Source organism: Andrographis paniculata, unplaced genomic scaffold (assembly GCF_009805555.1).
Source record: "Andrographis paniculata isolate CXL003 unplaced genomic scaffold, ASM980555v1 Contig9END, whole genome shotgun sequence".
In the NCBI taxonomy this organism is placed as follows: Eukaryota; Viridiplantae; Streptophyta; class Magnoliopsida; order Lamiales; family Acanthaceae; genus Andrographis; species Andrographis paniculata.
The window spans coordinates 1,485,252-1,508,661 of NW_026137639.1; the positions used below are offsets into that span (position 1 = coordinate 1,485,252).

The 23,410-nt window shown below is 39.9% G+C and overlaps 5 protein-coding genes across 6 annotated transcripts; 3 read left to right on the plus strand and 2 right to left on the minus strand.

The window, feature by feature from the left end:
* Positions 1-3,518: 3,518 nt before the first annotated feature.
* LOC127244421 (myosin-1-like) lies at positions 3,519-4,035 on the minus strand. Its single transcript, XM_051264954.1, has 2 exons — positions 3,919-4,035; positions 3,519-3,833 (listed from the first exon to the last, which is right to left on the minus strand). Exons 1-2 carry the CDS (start codon positions 4,033-4,035, stop codon positions 3,519-3,521), a joined length of 432 nt encoding a protein of 143 aa, XP_051120911.1.
* A 4,251-nt stretch (positions 4,036-8,286) lies between these two features.
* LOC127244141 (nuclear pore complex protein NUP98A) lies at positions 8,287-17,080 on the plus strand. The gene is made up of 13 exons (XM_051264505.1): positions 8,287-8,450; positions 9,145-9,207; positions 10,542-10,841; positions 11,426-11,968; positions 12,535-12,756; positions 12,848-13,482; positions 13,757-13,844; positions 13,957-14,017; positions 14,423-14,561; positions 14,710-14,826; positions 14,940-15,108; positions 16,096-16,155; positions 16,247-17,080. Exons 2-13 carry the CDS (start codon positions 9,192-9,194, stop codon positions 16,951-16,953), a joined length of 3,057 nt encoding a protein of 1,018 aa, XP_051120462.1. The 5' UTR covers positions 8,287-8,450; positions 9,145-9,191; the 3' UTR covers positions 16,954-17,080.
* Positions 17,081-18,308: 1,228 nt separating this feature from the next.
* On the plus strand, positions 18,309-18,970 carry LOC127244074 (stress-response A/B barrel domain-containing protein At5g22580-like). Its single transcript, XM_051264388.1, has 2 exons — positions 18,309-18,480; positions 18,555-18,970. Exons 1-2 carry the CDS (start codon positions 18,347-18,349, stop codon positions 18,769-18,771), a joined length of 351 nt encoding a protein of 116 aa, XP_051120345.1. The 5' UTR covers positions 18,309-18,346; the 3' UTR covers positions 18,772-18,970.
* A 188-nt stretch (positions 18,971-19,158) lies between these two features.
* On the plus strand, positions 19,159-20,172 carry LOC127244073 (uncharacterized). The gene is made up of 2 exons (XM_051264387.1): positions 19,159-19,879; positions 20,049-20,172. Exons 1-2 carry the CDS (start codon positions 19,159-19,161, stop codon positions 20,165-20,167), a joined length of 840 nt encoding a protein of 279 aa, XP_051120344.1. The 3' UTR covers positions 20,168-20,172.
* LOC127244072 (transcription initiation factor IIB-2-like) lies at positions 19,559-23,374 on the minus strand. Of its 2 annotated transcripts, XM_051264386.1 has the most exons (8): positions 22,840-23,374; positions 21,938-21,962; positions 21,532-21,661; positions 21,309-21,439; positions 21,101-21,189; positions 20,757-20,833; positions 20,486-20,654; positions 19,559-19,687 (listed from the first exon to the last, which is right to left on the minus strand). In XM_051264386.1, the coding sequence occupies exons 1-7, from the start codon at positions 23,184-23,186 to the stop codon at positions 20,515-20,517; spliced, it is 939 nt and encodes a 312-aa protein (XP_051120343.1). In that variant the 5' UTR covers positions 23,187-23,374; the 3' UTR covers positions 19,559-19,687; positions 20,486-20,514. The 2 variants fall into 2 exon arrangements, with proteins under 2 accessions (XP_051120343.1, XP_051120342.1); XM_051264385.1 differs by lacking the exon at positions 19,559-19,687 and having other exon boundaries at positions 20,399-20,654.
* Between the last annotated feature and the right edge of the window lie 36 nt (positions 23,375-23,410).

The following is a 23,410-nucleotide window of genomic DNA, read 5'->3' on the forward strand; positions in this document are numbered from 1 at the left end:
TGTGTGCCATATATAAGTACCAGAACATGGTTGATGTTCTTTGATGGTTCTACCTCTGGAAACAAATCAGGGGCAGGGGTCTTTTTGCAAGGACCTGATGGTCAAAAGATCAACTTACAACTACGATTGGAATCCATGACCCATAATTCGGCAGAATATGAAGCTTTAATTTTGGGTTTGGAGGCTTTAATTGCCAGGAAGGTCCAGTCTGTAATCATAAGGGGGGATTCTCAATTAGTAGTCAACCAGGTAAACAATCAATATGTTTGCAATTACCCTCATCTTCGCAGATACAGGGACATTGTGGGTCGGTTACTGACAAAAATCTCAGAAGTAATAATTGAGTTCATTCCGAGGAAAGAAAACCAACGTGCTGATGAATTGGCTCAAAGGGCATGTAAAGGAATTCTGGAGGATATGTGGTCGGAGGTCAAGTCGGGCATAGAAGGAAAGACAGACCCGATCTGCGAAGTTATGGTCGGGCAGGAGACTATCGGACATGACCCCGACTGCGAAGTTACGGTCGGGCATGAGACTATCGGACAGGACCCCGACTGCGAAGTTCTGGTCGAGCAGGAGACTGTCGGACAGGAGCCCGACTGCGAAACAGTGCCCGATTGGAGAACAGAGCTTATCCTGTATTTACAGAATCCTGGTGCGAGTGTTTCAATTGCGACACGATTGAAGGCTTTACGTTTTCAATTGATAAATGGAATTTTGTACAAGAGATCATTTGAAGGTTTACTTTTGAAATGCTTGGGATCTAAAGAAGCTCTAGAAGTGATGACAGAAGTACATGGTGGGATATGTGGAGCTCATCGAGCAGGTCTGAATATGAGATGGGCCATTCATCGTTTGGGGTTTTTCTGGCCAAAGATTTTTGAAGATTGCATACAATTTGCCAAGGGCTGTCAGGAATGTCAAAGACATGGAAACTTAAACCATTTGCCAGTAACTGAATTGCAATTTTTGGCAAAACCATGGCCTTTTAAATCATGGGCTATGGATATTATTGGTAAGATACATCCTGCTTCATCGAAACATCATTGTTTCATATTGGTCGCGACTGATTACTTTACCAAATGGGTAGAAGCAGTTGCTTTGAAAAATGTGGATCAGAAAGAAGTGATAGACTTCGTTTTGAACCAAATTATTTACAGATATGGTATTCCTCAGTCTATAACAACCGACCAAGGCTTGGTTTTCACAGGGGAAAAGTTCTCTAGTTTCTTGGCAGAATTCGGTGTTCGATTACATCATTCTTCACCTTATTATCCCCAAGCCAATGGACAAGCGGAAGCAGCAAATAAGATTATTATTGGGATTATAAAGAAGATGGTTGAAGGGAACCCAAGAAAGTGGCATTTGTTATTGTCTCAGGCTTTATGGGCACATAGGAATACCAGAAATACGGCCACAGGGTTCTCACCTTACCAACTCACGTTTGGCCAAGATGCTGTTTTACCAGCCGAAATACGAGTATCATCTGGCCGAACAGAGTTTACTGATGGTGATCTTACAAGAGAATACCAACAACTTATGATGCAACAGTTGGAGGATTTGGATGTTAACCGTCTCCATGCAATAGATCGAAGTGTGAAACAGAGTGAAATCAGAGCAAGGAGTTACGGAAAGAAAGTTCTTCACAGGACATTCCAAAAAGGAGATTTAGTCTGGAAGACCATCCTTCCTACATATAAGAAAACTGACCAATTGGAAAAGTGGTCACCGAATTGGGAAGGACCTTACATTGTTCAAAAAGATATTGGGAATGGCGCTTTCATTATTGTAAATCATGAAGGGAGAAGAGTACATGATTGTATTAATGCTAAATATCTGAAGAGGTATTATCCTGCCTTTTCAGATAACAAAACTGCCTGAAACAAAATATTATTCAGAACCCATTTATGGGGTTCGAACCTATTTAAAGGTTCATTTCTGTTAGTCATCGTGTATTTGTGGGAAGTTTTCTGCCTCTGAATCAGACTTTTCATCCCAGGCTTGATGTTCACGATCAACGATGGTCCGCAATCTTGAAAAGACTTTTCGTTGATTGGAAAATATGTTATCCCAACCAAGATCTGGAAGTATGGTTGCTGCGTGATTTTCGATCATTTCCATGTGATGATGAAGATCAGGAATGCGGCTAAGGATGTCACGAAGAGGTTCATACCCTTCAATGACTTTTTCCATCAGGCGGATGACGCGATGAATGGTTCTTCTTCCTCGTTGGGAGAATCGGAATTTGAAGTCTAGTTGCTTGAGTATATGTAACAAGTCTTCTGCATGGCCTCCAATAGGGTGATTACCCACAAAGAAGGGTTGAAGAACACCCTGCCAATTGTTTGATGGAACATAAGGTCGGTCATTCGCCATGTTTGTTAACACTTTAAGTGTTGTGATTTTCAAAATATGCCTTGGAATGTGTTTCTTGAAATGTGAGAAACAATGTTCTTTTAAATAAGGAGTTTGTTTCTATTCCTACAAAGTTGGAAATTGAAAGGTGATCCTTGTTTTGTGAGACGAAAGAAAAAATGGATTACTAAGTCAAGTATTGTTACAAAGGGGGAAATATTACAACAGTGCCCCTAGGGCAGTTTTTATCTGTGTCCATTTGTTTTCATCCCTCTGGATAGCCTTCTGGTATTGGCAGCCGTCTGATATCTTCTGATGAATTGGGAGCGGGCTTGGGTTTTCAGCTCTTGATCCAATTCAGCCTCATTTTTGGTATACTTCTCAAGCAGATGCTGTTCATTGGTAATTCGCTTATCCAGGGTAGACTGTTCTTTCCTCAGCTCCCGCAATTCTGCCTCCTTTTTCTGAATGGCATCATCAACCAGAGCTTTCGTGCTAAGGAGACCACCCAGTCTTCCAGTAGTCTGCTGAAGGGATTCTCGAGTCTTAGCCAAAGAATTCTCCAGCGTTGTTTGATCGAAGTCGGGCTGGGGGGTTTCGGCTGACAGAAGGCCAATGACTACCACTTCAGTCTTGAGCTCTGTAAGTCTCTCCATCAGCCGATGCAGAATGGGGACAGCTGGCGATTCCGTCGGAGTGTAAAAGAGAAGGCCACCAACCGTCTGGATGAGTTTGTCCAACAAGTCGGATCTCAATTCTGGCAAGGGATGGTTCATGGCCTCGGTGAAGATAGTTCGGGCCTCCGCCGGAACCGGAACAGTCGACAGGACAGCTAAGTCCGAAGGCCCCTGCAAGTCCTACAATGTCAATAAGTATGCCAGAGGAAGTGCAAATTTATTCAGATAGGATATGTGTTACCTCTGGACGGACTGCTGTCAGTGAGGGGTGCAGCAATGAGGTCGGTCGAGTAGGGCAGACAGCTGGTATAATAGCAGCCGACTCGTCGGCTGCTGCGAATGGTCGCTGAGGTGCCGACCTGGGTCCCTATGGAACGTGGTATATAAAACAGTTAGTGTTTTCTGAGGGAAACATTGTGGCATGAATTGGTGTAATCTTACCAAGTTTACAGAAGTCTCTGAGTCGGATGAAGAAACTTCTTCCATTTATGGAGGTTGGGCTGCCACAGGTGGTTCTTCTGCCTGCCACTCAATTGCTAGAGGAAGTGCCGCTGCTGGCTGGGCGGCTGCAGGTTGGGCGGCTGCATCTAGAGCCACTGCAGCCGGGATCTCTGGGGCACCTTCAATTTCGGGATCAGCAGCATCAGGGATGTCGTTTTGAGGGTCAGCTTCGGCGAGGGCGGCTGGTTCTTCCTTTGACATGGATGAGTTTGATGCCATGTATGGTGGTCGACCCATCTGGGAAGTAGTCCCCTCGCTGTCAGAAGAGACCCCTGCTGCTGATTCGATGGGTGAAGGTGTCTGTGGAAAATCATGAAAATGTTTGTTGTTAACTATATCAAGGTTGATCATTAGAATACTAAGGAGTGCTGATGAGAGAACTTACTGGTTCTGTAGGCACTGCTGGTAGAGATTGCCTCCTGGTCGGGTGCCTGGCCCGACCGCTCCTCGGTGTGGGAGGAAGAATTTGCCTCCTCGTCGGGTCTTCTGCCCGACTGCTCATTGGCAAAGTGAGAAGTGGAGTAGGGGTTTGAAGAGGAACTGCCTCAGTCGGGACCAAAGGTTGGTCGGCTGGGGCTGGCGTTGGTTGTGTGGTCGGTGCTGTCAAGGTCGGTTCTGGTGAATGATAAGTGAAATCAAAGTTAAGATACAGTGAATTGGTTCACGGTTTTAAGAAAAATTACCTATTCGGGGTCGGATCCTTGCTGATGTTTTTGTAGTTCCAAGGTTCGCTGGTGCTTGCTGGTCGGCCCCTGAGGTCGGGGGTGTCGGCAGCCGGGACGCCTTCCTTTTTCGCGTTGGAGCAATAGACCCGGTCCCCGGGGCGGCTGTTGGTTGTTGAGTGCTAGTATGTCTAGCCGCCCCTAGAACCAATCCTTGGGGTGGAAGGAGTATGTTCAGCAACCGACCCTCATCAGGGGATATCAGGGGCCATACAACCGACCACCATTCATTGAAAGTATCTACAATCTCAGGGTTGGAGCGGAAAGGAATATAAGAATTGGAAGTTATATACGTGGTGAGCTGGGAGATATAAGAAGGGATTGAATTTGGTAGGACTCGTCGGTCGGGACTTTGAAAAATTATATGAGGACAAGCGACGGGTCCAGGGATACCTTGGCAACAGCCGAACTGGCGCGCTATGAATTGAGGTTCATAATTAAAAGTGTAAAAGGTTTTCTGCCCCTTTTTATCAAGTTTTTTGCTACTAAAAAGAGACCTGGGTTTGAGGGCAACGTCCCAGGCAAAAGGATAAGTGGAATGAGGACAAGGTTCAGGAGTCGGAAGCGGATTTGGTACTGGAAAAGGCCAAAAATGGTCGGGAGCATAGCCCGCATATTTTTTATACATAGAAAATCGAGAGTTATTGCGGGTATCTGTTAAAACTGCGATTATTATTGGATCGGAAGATTGGAGGTTATTCCGTCCTGAGCAGAGTCGGTTAAGGGCTAATCCCAAATGTTTTTCAGCTGTTGGCATAGTGGGCGGAGATCCTAAGTTAAACGCATTGGGGAAGTAGAGCCGGAACCAAAGTTCTAAAAACCAAAAAGGACCCGACGCGGCAGTATCTAATTTCCTATTATCATTATCTGTTAAACGAAGGCTAACTCTAGTGAGTCCTTCAAACAGATTGGCTAAAAACAGGGTGCCAAGAGAGAAAAAACGACCTGACGCGATATGAATGGCTAGGTCGAGATGAGAAGGAAGAACACATTTGGAAGGGGAAACAATGACGTACCTACAAAGCCAAAAAAGGATAAAGGCAGTATGCTCCCGGTCGGTTACAGGGGTCCCTGGAGCCCCTTGCTGGTCGGTTGCGAACTTTGTCCAACCCCATTCCTTCACACCTTGTAAAGACCACCCTGGATGGTCTTCTGATGGCTCCTGCCCATCTAGGGCTCCCATTACAGGGTCTTCACCCACGACTGGGAGATGCGCGATCATTGCAACGTCCATAAGAGTTGGGCCAAAGGGGCCCGATGGGAAGAGGAAAGTCCCATTTTCCGCATTCCAGAAGGCAGACATGGCCAACAACACCTTCTCATGCAGGTTGATAGGCATGGTGGACAGTAATATTGCTTGGTCGATTTTTTGGGAACGCCATTGGGTCTGGAAGTGTTCTGCTACCCGTCGATACCAAGCGCGGTAAGGATCTTTTGGGTCTGTGAGATGAGTTTTGATACTGTCTCGAATGCGAACTGCTTGGTAGTTAGGGCTGTTGATAGCTAAGGAATTTCGGGATTCCAAGACTTCCCTCATCCGATTTGAATCTTCAGGAGTAGTGCAATATGGACGGATCATCGGAGTCAGTACTTTCGAGGCTGAAAATGGGCCCTCCGGGAGGGTTCCATCGAAGGGAAGGGCAGGAATGTATTGATTCGCCATGGTCAGAGTGTTTTGGGTTTGTGATTCACAAAAGCTTGTATTGCGGAGAAGGAAGTTTATCAGGAGTGTTGCAGTAACTGGTGCAGTTGCTAAGGGAGTTTTTCAAGAAGGTAGTGATTTATGAACTTCCAAACATTGATTGTTAAATGGCGTTTGAAAGTCCCTTGGCGGCGGGCAAGTTGTTACGTACGAAATTTAGAATTAGGTTAAAAGCCCAAGGTAAAAAGAAGGATGGGCCTGGCAATAGAGTTGATTGAACTGACTGAGGGGTACCATGAGGAAATCAAGGAAAAAAGGTTTATTACTAAGGAAAGTCCTCAGGTCGGAAGGTCTTCAGGTCGGTAGGTCCTCAAGACGGAAAGTCATTAGGACGGAAGGACCTCAGGTCGGTCGGTCCTCAAGACGGAAGGACCTCAGGTCGGAAGGTCTTCAGGTCGGTAGGTCTTCAAGACGGAAAGTCATTAGGACGGAAGGACCTCAGGTCGGTAGGTCCTCAAGACAGAAGGATCTCAAGTCGGAAGGTTTTCAGGTCGGGAGGTCCTCAAGACGGAAAGACCTCAAGTCGGAAGGTTTTCAGGTCGGGAAGTCCTCAAGACGGAAAGACCTCAAGTCGGAAGGTTTTCAGGTCGGGAAGTCCTCAAGACGGAAAGACCTCAAGTCGGAAGGTTTTCAGGTCGGGAGGTCCTCAAGACGGAAAGACCTCAAGTCGGAAGGTTTTCAGGTCGGGAAGTCCTCAAGACGGAAAGACCTCAAGTCGGAAGGTTTTCAGGTCGGGAAGTCCTCAAGGCGGAAAGACCTCAAGTCGGAAGGTTTTCAGGTCGGGAAGTCCTCAAGGCGGAAAGACCTCAAGTCAGATGGTTCGCAAGTCGGGAGGATTGGCGGTCGGACCCATACTATTGTAGATTGGTAGTCGGGCCAAAAGAGCGGAAGGTCTGTGGTCGGCTCAAAGAGTGAAATATAGGGATAATTTTGGTCTGCTGAGGACGCGTGTCAGCATGAGAAGGGTTGGAAGACGGTTTGGAAGGAGACGTTGTAACCGTTCGGGTGACGGTTTTCGGTACGGTTTCCCGGAGAATATTTAAAGGCTTGGATAATCATTTGGCAAGGCATCTTCAATCAACTTCAACAAAGCAAAGTCAGATTTGGGGATCACCACTTTAAATTTCAGTCTTTTATTTTCCAGTTTATTTTCTGTACGTTACAGTGTTTAGAGATTCCTAATCTCAGGCACTAATTAATCAAGTTTAAGGATATTTTTCATATCTTTGAATTTTACTTTATTTTTGTTGAAAAAATACATCAACACATTCAAAACATCATGAAACATCATGATCAATATTTATTTATATCGCAACATACACTTATTCAAATTTTAAAAAAAATTTACTATCCAAATCTCAAATCAAAATTCAAACTTCCAAGAACAACCACTCCCTTAATAATACTCTCTTCATCCCATATAATTGTCATATCCACAATTCTCATTTGGGACCATCCCACATAATTTCATTGTTATTTTAAAAATAATTGTATACGCCATTAAATTTTATATTTTTTAAAATTTTTTAATTAAATTAATTAAGTACTTCAATTTTAATCTATAAATAATACTATTATTATATAATAATAATTTTATTATTACATTTTTTTATTAACTCATTATAATCTAAACAAAAAAATAACTAAAAAGTTCTTTCCACGTTTTTTTTTTCCCTTCTCTTTCAGTCCTCTAACTGCTTAACCAACTTGACTGTTCGGTTAATGTTCTCCTATATAATACTTCTTCTATCATCTAATTAGATGTTCATTTGATCGAGCATAAAAATATTTATTTTATTTCAATTCAAAAGTATTTATTATTATTATTTTAATATATTTTATCTAAAATATTAATTTTATTTTAAAAAAATAATAAATAAATATTTTAAATTTTATTTAAATTACAAATATATTATTATAAAAAACAAAGATATAAAAAACGAAATACATTCAAAAGGGATTTAGGGAATATTTGTATTTGTTCGGGGGTTTGGATTTTGAGTTGGGATTTGATTAGTAAAAATTTTGATTTTAAATAGTTGTATGATGTGATATAAATAGATATTGAGGTGATGTTTTAAATGTAAAAATAATTTTTAATATAATATAAAAAATAAAAATAAGTGTTTGATTTGATATTTTTGAAGAAAAAAAATGATAAATTATATATTTGGGGACAAATCCCCGAAACAAACACACCCATATATGAACCGCCGGTTCCGCGGTTTAAAAATGAATGAATCGAAATCGAACCGGAACCACCGGTTCGGAACCGGGCAAGTCTGCGCGTGGTGACAGACAATGTTTTGTTTTTCGAAAATAAATATAATTGAATTGAATTGAAGGTGGTGCTCTTCGTCTCATAGGACGCTCAACTTAGCTTCTCTATTACGCGATCCATCCTTTTCGTCTCCCTTCCGCCGTCCTCGCTCGCTCTGCTGCTGCTGCTGCGCTGCTGGATCTACCGGTTTTTCTCTCTGTCTACTTCAGCAGGTATGGTGGTGGTCGTGGTTCACGTTTCTGTGTAACCCTAGCCCTAGCTTTCGTTTGTTCCATATTGGGTGTTTGCGCACTCTTAGGTAGGAGCTTTCTGTATTGGTCGTATGAAAGTTGGTTTGGTTTCTGTCTGCAATTGGCGTCAGGTTTTATTTTTGCGCTGGGATTCGATCGACGTATTGAACTCGTTGTTTGTCGGCATTCTTTTTTCAAATAACTATGTATTTGGTGCATTCTGCTTTGGTTTATAAGCTTCGATTTAAAGTAGAATTAATCCTGACCAATCTATATCCTTATCTTCTTCTTCTTCTTCACTCGATTTCGTCAGGACGCCCAATGAGAAAAAATTTCAATCCAGCCATAATCTTCTTCTTCACCCGTTTTCGTATGCTCACTGCAAAATAATTATTCTTCTTCTTCATCTGGATTCATTTCCTACAGCGCAGAGTATTGTAAGTTTAATCATTTTAGTCTTCAATGGATAAGAAAGAGAAGCAAGTGTGAGAATCTTTCGAGCATTGGCAGCACTTTTGTCGATCTTGCTGTTGTGTTATTTCAATTCAATTATCAAGTATTAAGATTTTGGCCCCGCTGTTGCCGTCCCTAATTTGTTGAAAATGTATTTGGTTGTTTTTCCTTTTTTTTAGATGTTTTAATGTAGCAGCTTGTCTTGTCTTTTGATGCTGTGCAGATTTAGATCAAGGGCAAACCGGACTAGTATTTCTTTGCCAAGTAATAATGTTCGGAAGCAATCGTAAGTGCTGCTGGCTGATTCATCCATATTTTAAACTTTTTACCTTTTTGTTTCTCCATGTTTGCCTTGGCATTTCTTTTTGTATCTTTGAATGCACCCTCTCTTCTCCTCTCTTCTCCTTTAACTTGATATCTTATCTGAAATCTGGTAAGCTTAAGTGTGCATATTTGTTGGACATCACCTGAACTATTAGTCCACATAGAATTTAGTTTGTATCTCACTTTTCTAACTGGTCACAATTGTTTACCGATTACCTTCATCCTAAGACTGGATGCTGATAGGGTTCGAAAATAAGTATGTATCTTTATATATATGTAGAACTCTCTCTGGAATTTTCCATTAATTTGTTTGGTGCCAAGAATGTGGGAAAACCATCAATTTCTATCCTTGGATTTTACTATGATATAAATTCTCTAGAGGAGACAGTAGTAAATATGAGGGTTTTTATTCCAATCCTTCTAAAAGTTATGATCAGAATTGTTGCATGCCCTAAGCTTCTCAACATTATGTAATTGGGTTCAAGAAAGTAAAGCTTATTTGAAAGCTTAACAACTAAAGACAAATGATATCTTCGGATAGAATTAATGGTAAAAAACCATGTAAACCAGTGATCAGGAATTGGTGGTTGCTTCATTATATAACTTTTAAAAGGTGTCTGGTGTGGATTAGGGGACTATTTTGTTAAAATAGTAATTTTGAACAAAATCGGTATTCTAGAGTTTTATTCTAATCAGGCATGCTTGTTAATATTTATCCCAAGTAAAAGCTGGATAATTATTGGAAAGATAGACAAAAGGAGTAAATGAAATTCAATATTTCCATTTAATCTCACAATAGAAGCTTGAAGATTAATAAATAAATACTAACCAAGTAATGCTAAATTATGGAGGAGCAATGGGATACCTTGACTTCTCTCTTGATGCGGATATGTCTCTACAAATATGAATGTAAATTTTCATGGTTGTTAGGTGGATAAGAATAATATCATAATTTACTTGTATCATCCCTATTATACAGAAATATTGTTTGAACAAAATTGATCTTGTGGAGGTAAACCTCAGTTATGAATGGGAGCAGAGAAGAAAATTAGAAAAGATTAGACTTGTTGTTCGGGTGATATCATGAAAGCGAGAACATATTGGAGAATGCTATGGTGATCATTCTCACTGATGCTTGAGATATAAATAGAGTACAAGGGTAGGCAGTTAATTACGATAAGAACTAATCTAGAAGCTAATGAGCTAATCCAGTTAATTACAACAAGAGCTAGCTAATCAAAGATAAATTTCAACAATCTGGTCTGACTATGCTAACTTATTCTGGTTGTTTTGCAGCTTTTGGGCAGTCATCCAGTAGCCCATTTGGGTCTCAACCTGTTTTTGGTCAGCCTAGTGGCTCTACTAGCAATTCAGGTGCACCTAAACCCTTTGGGAGTACAAATCCTTTTGGTGCACAAACTGGGAGTTCCATTTTTGGCAACATGTCCACTGGTGTGTTTGGAGCGCAATCATCTTCTCCTTTAGGTTCTACGTCTGTCTTTGGTGCCTCATCATCTCCTGCTTTTGGAAGTTCAACACCAACATTTGGAGCTTCCACAGGTTCTGCTTTTGGAAACACATCTTCAGGATTTGGTGGTAAGTGCCAATCAATACAACTAAGCGGAAACAAAATGACTGTACTCCTTCAGAACTTTCACATGCCTTTGCTCCATCTAAATTATATTAAATAATGTTTGGTTAAATAATGATTTAGAAACTTTAAATCCAGAGAACATGAACTTGGAAGAATTTGCCAGTGAAAAGTTTTTGGCAAACATTGCATATCTGAAATGCCTAAAGGTGCTTTACTGTAGCTGGAAACTTTGCTGCTACTTATGCTTGTTGATAGTTAATCCTTACATTCCTTCTTGCGTCTTCTTGTCTTGTTTGAATTTCATTGTTGCTTTCAAATAGCTGTTATCTTTGTTATTGTTTGTTATCAGATTCTTGATGTCTCTTGCCAATTCCTAATTAATAGTTAAACTTCCAAATTTTGTTACTTCAATTTTTTTTAAAAATAAATAGCAACTCCAGGTACTACATTTGGACCTTTTCATTTTCGTATAAATATTTTGTCCAAAGTAATTATTGTGATCTTACAGTTATCCTGTTTCCTGGCCTTACATATTTTTGTGTTATCCTTTTGCTTTGATCAATTTTATTAAAATTTTGGAATGTAGGTTCATCAGTATTTGGACAGAAGCCTGCTTTTGGTGGTTTTGGAGCAAGTACTGCTCAGACAAGTCCTTTTGGAAGCTCATTTCAACAATCACAACCAGCTTTTGGGAGCAACTTATTTGGTTCATCCTCTCCCTTTGGTGCACCAAGTCAACCTGCTTTTGGCGCATCAAGTACCCCTGCCTTTGGTGCAACTAGCACGCCTGCTTTTGGTAGTACTAGTACCACCCCCGCCTTTGGTTCAACTTCAACCCCTGCATTTGGTAGCACAGGCGGTGGCTTTGGTGTCTCAAGTTCTCCATTTGGATCTAGCACTCCTGCATTCGGTGCCACCAGCACATCTGCATTTGGTGCCACCAGCACCCCAGCATTTGGTGCTGCATCTTCTCCTGGATTTGGTGCTGCATCCGCTCCTGGGTTTGGTGCTTCAAGTACTCCTTCATTTAACTTCGGTTCAAGTCCAGCATTTGGCCAATCTGGTTCTGCATTTGGAAGTAGCCCATTTGGTGCAACGTCCTCTTTTGGAGCACAAAGCTCTTCTTTTGGTAAGTTATTTTATGTCATTGATGGCACCAGATATTTTGGAGTAACTTTTAACTTTAACTGCTTGAATACCCACACCTCTACTTATTTTTTAATTGTGAGTCAGCAATCCATTATTTTCCCCTAGGTTTGTTTTGAGAAAAAGCCATGCAGGATATGCATTTGTTTTCTTGGTATATTGTTTTAGTTTTCTGTTTTTAGTTCTGATGTTTTTTTTGATGAATAGTTATTGGATATGATATTTTGCATGAAAAAAATTGATATTGCATGTGATGTTTCTTGAGTAAAGTAAGAGATTGAATATTAAATAAAATAGACAAAACACTAATTGAACATTCTATATACTATTAAGTTGCTTTTCTGAAGGTATGCCACATATATCTTGATGCTTAATTACATTAAATTAATAAACCAATTATTCAAATTTCATTTAAATGAAATCAAATTTCATTTCCCTTAAATTTGCTCCAATGAGGCGAGATTGAGAAAATCCTCATTGCAGAAGATTTGGAGGCCAACTGCACCGTATTACTGTTTTGGGTCTTTTCTTTGACATAAACCTCTGCAGGAACACAGGCCACAACTCCAGCTTTTGGTAGCCCTGGCTTTGGCCAAACTGCTTTTGGAGGTCAACGAGGGGGGAGTAGGGTATCACCTTACTCATCAACACCTGAGACGGATACTGGTACACAGCCTGCTGGAAAACTGGAATCCATTTCTGCCATGCCAGTCTACAAAGATAAATGCCATGAAGAACTCAGATGGGAGGATTACCAGTTAGGCGATAAAGGTGATCTGGTTGAAATTTGTCTATAACTTGAATTTAAAAATATGTGCTGCATCTGTGTGATTACTAATTCTACTTTCTATACGATGTACAGGAGGACCAGCTCCTGCTGGTCAAGCTACTGCTGCTACTGGTTTTGGTAGTTCAGGTTTCGGGGCCTCATCGACTTCTGCATTTGGTCAATCCTCAGCCAATCCTTTTTCCTCTTCTTCATCGGCCAATCCATTTGCCCCAAAGACCCCAGTATTTAGCAGTGCTGGTTTCGGATCTTCATCTACATCTGCATTTGGATCCTCACCTTTTGGGACAACAAATACATCTAATCCTTTTGGCTCAACAACAGCAGCAACATCCTCCATGTTTGGGAACACCGCTCAAGGATTTGGAGTTAATACCTCCCCCTCTTTGTTTAGCTCTTCTAGCACATCAGCATTTGGATCACCGTCTATTTTTGGCTCCACATCAGCACCAGGGACAGGATCTGCATTTGGTTCTGGCTTGGGTTTTGGGAACACTCAGTCTTCCCCACTTTTCCAATCTACTACACCAACACTTGCACAGACCAGTTCTCCTTTTGGACAGACCTCTTCTGCCTTTGGCCAATCTGCACCAGCATTTGGACAATCAAATTTGTTCAATACACCCTCTACCGGCTTTGGTGGCAATTTGTTCTCCTCCACTTCCTCACTTCTAAGTAGCAGCAACACTTTGGGGTTTGGCCAAACAACTGTAAGTTGCTATTAGTGATCTGACTACTCATTCTATTCCTCATCATTCTACTCTGCATGGTCAAGCTTCTGTAATTGTATTAATTTCAACGATCAAATAAATACTGAAATGATTTTGAAGTTGGGATGCCATGCAAATTTGTTTATAGTTGTGATTTGGTTATTTCAGCATTTTTCTGTAGCTGACAAATTTATTGTACAATTACCAAGATTTTTTTTATTGCTTTCCTTACTGCTCTTGGCTTACATCATTCTGTCTTATGTTTTCTTTGAAGCCTTCACTTAGTACCCCATTTCAACCTGCACAACCAGCTCCAAGCTCTGGTGGTTTTAATTTTAGCAACTTTGGTCAGTCACAAGCAGGTTACTCTCCTCACTTTTTCTAATTTTCCTTGCATTATTATTTCTGTTGAGTTATAACTTATATGTGGGGTCATTTTATTTATCAGTTTAATGTTATTTCTTGTAATTTCAGCTCCTTCAAGTGGCTTTGGTGGGACTCCTGGAATGTTTACCAATAATGCATTTGGACAATTGTAAGTCATTTCTACTGTCTTCTTGTTGTATCGTAGCCTGCTACTTGTCCGTCACTGTTATTTTTGTGCAGACATTTCATAAAATTATTATTTACTCTTTCCTGTGATTTTCTCCTTAATTCCCTAATGTTTCTTTCTATTATGGTCAGTTGGCTTAAGGAATGCTTCTATCCACTTGAAAATCGTTAGATATATATATATATATATATATTTTGTGTGTGTGTGTCTTCCTAAGCTGTGTTGCACTTTTGAATAGAAACTTATATTCACTTAGGTGTCTTTGACCATTTGATTCACTTTGAAAATGATATGATATGTTCTGTTGATATTTGCATGTGATTGTCTGATGTTCCATTTGTGCATTTATAAGATTTTGTAAGAATTTGGCTTGCCCTTATTTTACAGGCCAGGTGTTCAGACCTCTGTGGTTACACAAGCTGCTCCCATTACAAATCCTTTTGGAACTTTGCCAGCAATGCCACAGATGTCAATCGGTCGCACAGGCACTTCTCCTTCTATTCAGTATGGAATTTCCAGCTTGCCTGTAAGTATTCTCATACTTGATAGATCTGTTCAGAAGAAATTCTTACATCATGTCTTTGTTAATGGTGCTTTCAAAATGGCACAAACAGTTGAGCAATTAACCACACTCCATATATGAATTAAATTTTTAATGGATATTCTTTTAACAGGTTGTTGAAAAACCCACGCCTGTAAGAATTTCATCACTCTTGACATCTCGACACCTTTCACAAAGGCGTATTAGGTTGCCTGTAAGGAAATATCATCCAAAAGCTGATGGCCCAAAGGTAATTTTGCACAATTCGATGATACTTCTGTATTGTGTTGGATCCAATTAGGCCCCAACAAGGATTATGAGACTGTTCTAATATTTCCTCTTGCTTTTCTTTCTTCCAATCAGGTTCCATTTTTCAATGATGATGGAGAAACACCCAGTAATCCAAAAGCAGATGCTCTTTTTGTTCCCAGGGAGAATCCAAGAGCTCTTGTAATTCGGCCACTGGATCAGTGGCCTTCTAGATCTTCTGTAGAGAAGACAAAGCCGATGGGCACCCCTATGCATGAGAATGGTACATCTTCTCCTGAATGATTATATCAAAAATTTTTAATGCAATAAGGTGTAGTGCCCGGTTTTTTGGTTAAAGAGCATTTTTTTTGTGTTTTTTAAATTAAAAATGGAAGTACCAGCACACACAAGGTCAGGCTTGGTGGTTTATTATTATTCTCGTAGCTAAAATAATATTGATTTCATAATGGTCAATTTGTAATTATTCATTGCTAATTGGGCCTCTTTTATTAATGAATTATGGGTAGATTGGGGACCTCTTGATTTCCCTTGAACTTCTATAAATCGTTTTATAGAATCTCTCTCCAAATACAGGAAATCATCTTTTTAGAGGCTTTTGTTTTCGAGAACATAGATATCATTCTATCACTTCCATGTTTTTCTGTTCAACCTTGTTTTTTTTGCTTCATGAACACAACATGGGGATATTTATAATTGTGGACGAGCAGTATCTGAGTTTACTGTGGGAAAAGACAATCTGCTCAGTATATGTTCCAGAAGAATAATAATTTTTTTAGATGATTTGATCATCACTTTCTGTGATGGCTTCTGATTGTAATGTGTCTTAGGACCAAAGTAGAAGTCCTGTCTTGCGTGAAGTCTTTCTTTATGATTATAAAAAATGAAAAAAGATACAAACTGGTCTTTCATTCTCTTTAGGGATACTAGATTATGTTGGACAATGCCGATGTTGATGATATAATCACCTAGGGATACCAATAAAGTATCAAAGTTCAAACGTATAGAGCAGAATGGGCTTTTGAAAATTTACAAATTTCGATGCTCCAGTTATTGGATGGATTGTTTTAAGGATGTCAGCTGTGTCCTAGTTTTAATTTTTGCTATTTCATTTAACCTTGGGCACCAAATTCTATATGTATATGCATATGTTTGTTGATAAAAGTTGTGGGGATGCATAGTGTCTCTAGATCGTGACTGCAACTGTCTCTTTATAATAACTATTTGCTATTTTTGCGTGGTACTTGGGCAGGTAAAGTTCATCACGATGGTTACAATACCACGAATGGTTACAAGACTGCGGGAAAAGATGGTTTGTTATCATTTTGCATGCTTTACCAGCACCTTTTGCATCTTCCATATTATTTTGTTGTTTGCTAATAAATTCTTTGTTTGTGATTCAGCTGTCAATAACCAAAATTCAGCAGAAAATGGGCTGGGCAAGGAAGCTCCTCATCCTGTGAGAGCTAACCAAAAGAGCAATGGTGGCCATTCTGCCGAGAAAGAAGACTCTTACATCACTCTCACAGGGCACCGAGCAGGTGAAGCTGCAATTGTTTACGAGCATGGAGCAGACATTGAAGCACTAATGCCAAAGCTTCGCCACTCAGATTATTACACAGAGCCTCGAATTCAGGAGCTCGCAGCTAAGGAAAGAGCCGAACCCGGGTTTTGTCGCCATGTGAGGGATTTTGTTGTGGGAAGACACGGTTATGGCAGCATAAAATTCTTCGGGGAAACAGACGTGCGAAGGCTTGATCTGGAATCGCTCATCCAATTCAACAATCGGGAGGTGATAGTGTATATGGACGAGAGCAAGAAACCGCCCGTGGGGCAAGGGCTGAACAAACCCGCGGAGGTAACTCTCCTCAATATCAAATGCTTTGACAAGAAGTCGGGACAACAGTACACGGAAGGACCGAGAATTGACAAGTACAAGGAGATGCTTAAGAGAAAAGCCGAGGATCAAGGGGCTGAGTTTGTGTCGTATGATGCGGCGAAAGGAGAATGGAAGTTCAGAGTTAGCCATTTCAGCATCTACAAGTTACTTGGAGACGAAGAAGAAGACGACGTTGGTGAGAGCAACAGGGATCAACAGCAGCTGCTCTGATGAATTTGATGGAGATTATTACTTCGCATATGCATATATATATATGTATGTATACATATATGTTGCTATTATTTCTGTGTCGTTGTGTTGTGACAGTTGTGGTTTTAATTGCTTTGATGCATTTTTATATGTTCCTTTTGAGTGAATGATTGTGTGATCAATTTTCTTTTTTTTTTTTTTTTTTTTGTTTTTCAATCTCAGTCGATGTATTGAATGATTGGGTTTTTCTTTAATATTACAAATATTTTTGAAAATTATACTAATTTTTATGAAGAAATGATGCAATATAGAGTAATGAAAAAGTAAAATAAATAAATAAATTTAAAGAACAATATAAAAGAAAAAAAAAAAAAAATCTAGACATCATACATACATACGATACACATGCAGTAGTGATGCATGCCAAGCAGATAAAGGCAGGCAATTAATTATATAATGCCATCACTTTCAGTACCCGCACGTGCCAGCCATGCATGATTTCTGTCCGCAACGTGTTCCAACTTCCAACTTACTATCATCCCATCTATATACTTTTCCTATACACTATGAATATTACTTCATGAAAAAATAAAATTTTAAATAATACAAATAATTATAATTATAATTATAATAAATTAATTTTATAAAAAAATCGTTAAAGAAATAAACCTTCAAAAAGGCCACTTCGTTCTATCAATTCATTTATTTATACTTATTCGTTATTATTATTATTATTATTATTATTATTATGTCCATTTTACTTTTATTTTTAATTTTTGCCTTCTCATTTTGAAACAGTCAAGAATGGCTGTAGACGGTAGGGTAAGGTAGGGGTCCCTTTGAAGAAAGAAAATATCATGCAAGAAATGACAGACAGAAGGCATCAGCCGGGAAGAGTATTGTTATCCTTTTTCGGTTTTTTCTTTTTTTTTTTTTTTTTTTTTTTTTTTTTTTAAATTTTAAATTCAAATCCAATAAAAAAAAAAAAAAAAAAAAAAAAGCTAAAAGGAGAAAAACCTTAGCAGGGTAAAGGAGGGAAGGAAGGGGTAATGGGAGTTAGGTAGGCCTAGGCCCCTCCGTTGAGACAATGGGCAATGGCTATCACTATCACTATCACTATCAGTAATATCAATATCAAATTACACATTTCAGAGAGTGTCCTCTAAAGCACAGACTCACTTCATGGTACGCTTTGACACTATCCCACTGTTGAAGTTGACATATACATACATACATATATATATACACACATACATTTATATAAACAAATACAGTATAATAATAATAATAATAATAATAATGTTGTATTTATATATGTATTTGCAGGGTCGGGTCCCATCCCATCCCATCCCATTGTTATTATTAAACACCAGGCTGCTGCTGCAGCAGTGTGCGCGTTACTACTACGTAGATCATGGGTTCTGCATCTGCTCGTGAGTTCAAGCATTTGGTGCTGGTGAGGTTCAAGGATGGCGTTCAAGTGGAAGAGGTGTTGAAAGGAATGGAGAAGCTTGTTTCGGAAATGGACACCATCAACTCCTTCTTCTGGTCTCTCTTTTCAATTAATTAATTAATTATTAACTGGTGATGAACTGAATTGGCATTGGCATTGGCATTGGCAGGGGTGAGGACATTGAGAGCCAGGAAATGCTGAGACAGGGATTCACGCATGCTTTCCTCATGACATTCAGCTCCAAGGATGATTTCTCTTCCTTCCTCGCCCATCCAAGCCACCTCCAATTCTCATCCTCTTTCTCCGCCGCCATTGACAAGGCTCTCCTCCTCGATTTCCCTGCTGTCACCGTCAAACCGCCGCCGCCACCACCGCCGGCGGCTTAATTCCTTCTTACATTGTTATCACCGCTACTGCTATTACAGAGCTGCGCGCATGTCGCAATAATAGCTATTCTTACACTAGTATTTATATATACTTATATACATACAGTCGCTTCGCTCTGCTTTTTCCCTTTCCCTTTTGTGTGATCGAGAACTGTCTGTACGTTTCTGATTAATATATATATGTCAAAATCTGCTTTAATTCTATTTCTCTGCTTTTTTCAACTTTGATGGAGTACACTTTTTTCAATCTTATCTCTCTCTCTCTCTGCTTTTAATTCTGTAGTGGTAAAGTGTAATGTAATGTTGTTATTAAAGTTAGGAGAGTGATCGATCGAGTAGAGTCTCCACTTTCATCTTCAGATCTCTGTACTGTAACTGTAACTAAGAATGCACAAGTGCTTCTTCCTTCAGCTTGCCCTGGTATTCTTCATCATTTTTTTCTTGCAGGATTCGTCCTTTTCCGCAGACGTTTGTGGAGGGATAACCATTCAAGAGCCTTTTGACTCTGAGTTGAGACAGATGCTCCTCTGCCAATCGGACAAGCTCTACATGAGATCCACGGTGGGGCTCTTCGAGATTTCCTCCATTGATTATGTGAAAAAGCTTCTGAGCGTGAGATTGAACCAGTGCGCTTCCGCATCCAGTTTCGTGTCCCCAAACCATCTGTCGGCCGGATTCCCGCCTCCTCCGATCCCGAATTCGTTGGTCCTGTTGAACTGCTCGAATACGACGAGGTTGTCGTCGAGCACGTTGTCGGAGCCCTGTAGTCGTGATGGATGGAAGTTGAGTGGAAGTTGTAGCCATGGCTTTGGATTAGGACTAAGATCAGGATTAGGACATGAGTATTCATCATCATCTTCTTCTTCCAAGTGTGTGTTTGTCCGAGATGTAGGGTTGCTGGGAATGGATTTAGATCCTGCAGCAGGGGCAGAGGCGATGAAGTGCACGCATTATTACAGTGCGGTGTACAGAAAGAATGACGATATGTTGGAAGGGGGTGGGATGAAGATATCCTTCGAGGTAACAAATCCTTGCGACCGTTGTCGGAAGCCCGGCGGCGGAGATTGTGGTGCGGCGTTGAGATGCCTTTGCCATGCCGCCGAGTGCAGTAAGTTTTTTCAGTTTAACTAATACATATGAACACACACCCTCTTCTCTTCTTCTACTCTACAGTAATAATTATTTAGTTTAACAATGTTTATGTATAATATATATATATATATATATATTTTGGGTTGTAGGAAATAGTAACGATCTTGGTTGTTTGTACACTGCAGAGGATAAGATAATTTCAGGAGGTGGCCTGAGGAAGAAGACGAAGAAGAATGGCAGTGGCTTTACTTTCATGGTGTTGTATTATTTGGCAGTTTGGGGAGTAATAATAATATTATATTGACGGGAGGAGGAGAAGGCTGTAAGAAAATGAACACACTTCATGTTTGGTTGATGAATTTTCTTTTAGTTGAAAAGTTATTTGGATTTTACATTTTTGTAGGAATTATGAAAATTGAATTGAAAAAACTTGAAATAATTTGATAAAAAAAAAAAAAAAACACATTTATTCTGTCAGTAAAGATATTAGTTTAAGCTAAAGACACTTTAGAAAGAATTTTAAACTAAAATGTGGTTCAAAATAAAGATGTTCATATATTCATATTCATTGAAGTTTATAATAAGTATATATAAAATAATAAGATTCAAACACAATTTTTACCGATTTTTGTCGACAATGTGAGCTTTTGTTCAAGCCTTAGGGCTGGAAAGATTCTTCAGGTCTCTTTCCTTGGCATACCAATCCGGAATGATCTTGGCAGCGTGCGGGTAGAGATCTCTGTAAGCATTCTTGATTGTCCCCTCTGCAACTGTAGTTGCATATGATATATCTACAACAATGGCATTTCAATAATAAGAAATCCAGATAGAAAGAAGAAAGCCCGACAGGTATTTTCGAGCTGAAAATAATGACCCATGATTATTGCCCAAACCTTTCAATGGCTTCTTTGATTCTGACAGCTGAGTTATCATGAATATTATGGCTGCAGCAATAGAAATAGGGCTCCTCCTGCAATTTAAGAAAATGGTGAAAACGTCGAAGCAGCTAATGGATTGTTTGCCTTACTTCCAGTTTTTGAGAAAAACATTACAGAATTATCCCAAGCAGTTACATTTCAATTCCAATTCCGAAAGTTCTGTAACTTCAAAGCAACTATGTGTTTATGTAAAGCGTTTTCGAATCAAAGTTCAGTGGCGATGCCAACGCCAACAGAAAATGGTGAAGAAAATTGATTGCTTCGCAGCATTTTGTAGGCACAAAATATCAGCGCAATACCTGATGTCGAAGTCTCCTGCCTTTTGAACTGTTTCCTGAACAGCTTTCACTTCTTCATTGCTCATGCCGAGATTAGAACAGAAACGCCTCTGAAAACCGGATGCCAAAACCCACAGTTTTAATGCAAAGAAAGATTATTGAAAGTATAATGATGGTTTTGCAAATAAATCAAGCATATCGCAACAACCCCTCCGCTAATAAAACTCACCAGATAATCTCCTGCATGAATGGTACCCATCTCCATCGATTCCCCCATCTCAACCTTCAACTGTTTCACAATAAATTCTTTTGCTCGGCCAATCTCTTTCTTTGTAGCTCCAGCAACAATGGAACATATTTCTAGTTGAGACCCACAAAGATTCAGAGGCCTTTTAAATGTGAGGTAGTAACAGATGCTGGTTATCAACTTAAGCAAGTGATTTATTCTGCACCTTTTACAGTGCGCGGTTTCCCTTCCTGCCTACAAGCAATATAAATGCAGGCAGCAACTAGAGCCTCCAAGTTTCTTCCCCTTGTACACTTTTGATCTTCTAACCTTTTGTATATCTCGCTTGCCCGGTCCTTCAAAGAAAGTAAGAGGAAAAATACATATATATATATATATATATATGGATTTTTATGTCTTACTTCAGGAAATCAATATGCATGTTTACAAAGATATTATGTCATCACCCCTAACATTCGCAATCGTAAACCCTTTACAAGTCCCAACCCCCAGAGAGACATACAAGTGGTAGAAACAGTCATAAACGGAAAAATAATTCCTAAATGATTGCAGTTGAATAACTTTGGTAACACGTATAATGTGACAATCACTCAAAAAAGGTGAGTTCATACCTTAATGGTAGTAACCAAGCTCAACCTGGAGGAGAAAATCCAAAACAATTAATATCAGTAGTCGTCCCGTACAATTCCCATAAATGGCCAGAAAAGGGCAAATTAAACTGAAGTAACTAGCATTAATTCACATCTATAGGTAAAATCTTTCAGCCGACACAAAGGTTCTACTTCAACCACATAGATATCATGGCATCAATGTGTATAAGCTAGCTATAAGCTAATGGAAAAACCACTTGAATAGTTAACTATTAGACTGCTGCTACTTAAAAAAGGTTGATGAGAAAGATAAACCATCATCAAGTGCACAATAAGCATAACCAAGATAGATGTTTAGATTCTAGCTTCTTATATCCATCCACGCATGCCAAGCCAATCAAATTGCATCCCAAATTCTAATAACATAAATTTGGAAATAGCTTTCTCCCAGTTTCAATTCGAGCCAGACAGGCAGACACATTCATTGATGTTAAACCTTAACAACCATTTCTGTGGCGGCCAATACCTAATTCATAAATAAACGCTAATGAGTTAGTTCCTCATAGCACAATTCAGCCTGCTTTCTTTCAGAATCAAAACAACCAATAATCAAGACCGCTGGCTGATGTTGTTTCTACTTCGATTTCAACAATAAAAGCTCTCTTCTGTCACCCACATTTCCTTATTATTCAGCAGCAGTTTAGTTAGTTCTCATTCTAAGTTAAGTTTTCTTCTAACTACTAATCCAAAATACCTCACTTTTGAAGGTCTAAGTAAGTAATTAACCCATCCCATTTATCAATCGTCTGATTCATTCTTTGCCAAAGCCTTTGTTTCAGAAATCAACCAACCAACTGTCCCCAAACCCAAACCCTAGAAACAAAATCATAAATAAAATCAACAAAAAACAAAGTAAAACCCACCTATCAGCCATATTAGAAATCATCTTAAAAGCGAAGACAATAGCACGGTCGGGATCCCCGCCTCTGTTCTGCAAGCGCGCCACAGACGAATCTCCGTTGGCCCCATTGGCACCCCGAGAGATAACTGTGGAGAGAGCCGCATCTCCCAACAGCGGGTTCACGGGACCTCCGACACGGTTGGGGTCGTGGTCGCCCGAATCATCGGCGAATGTTCGCCACTCCGACGTCTCGTCTATGGAGCGCGCTTCTAGCACGAGGCCGCACTCCGAGCACACGGTGTCCCCCGCCGCGTGATCGAACACCACTTCAGTGTTTTTTTGGCAGTCGGAGCAATACGAATCTCCCATCAGTAAAGTAGTAAATTGATGGAAGAAGAGGATTAGATTAATTGGAATGCGAATTCTAGGGCCGATTTCCCAGCAAAAGCTTTGCTTTGCTGAGACAGATTTAATCGAAAGAAGTTTCTACAAAACAGCCCCGTCTTCGTCTGAATCTCTCCCTCCTCCAAAATCTAGCGGTAGAAATCGAAGAAGAGAGACTTAAAAGGGGAAGACGAGGTGGTATATATAGA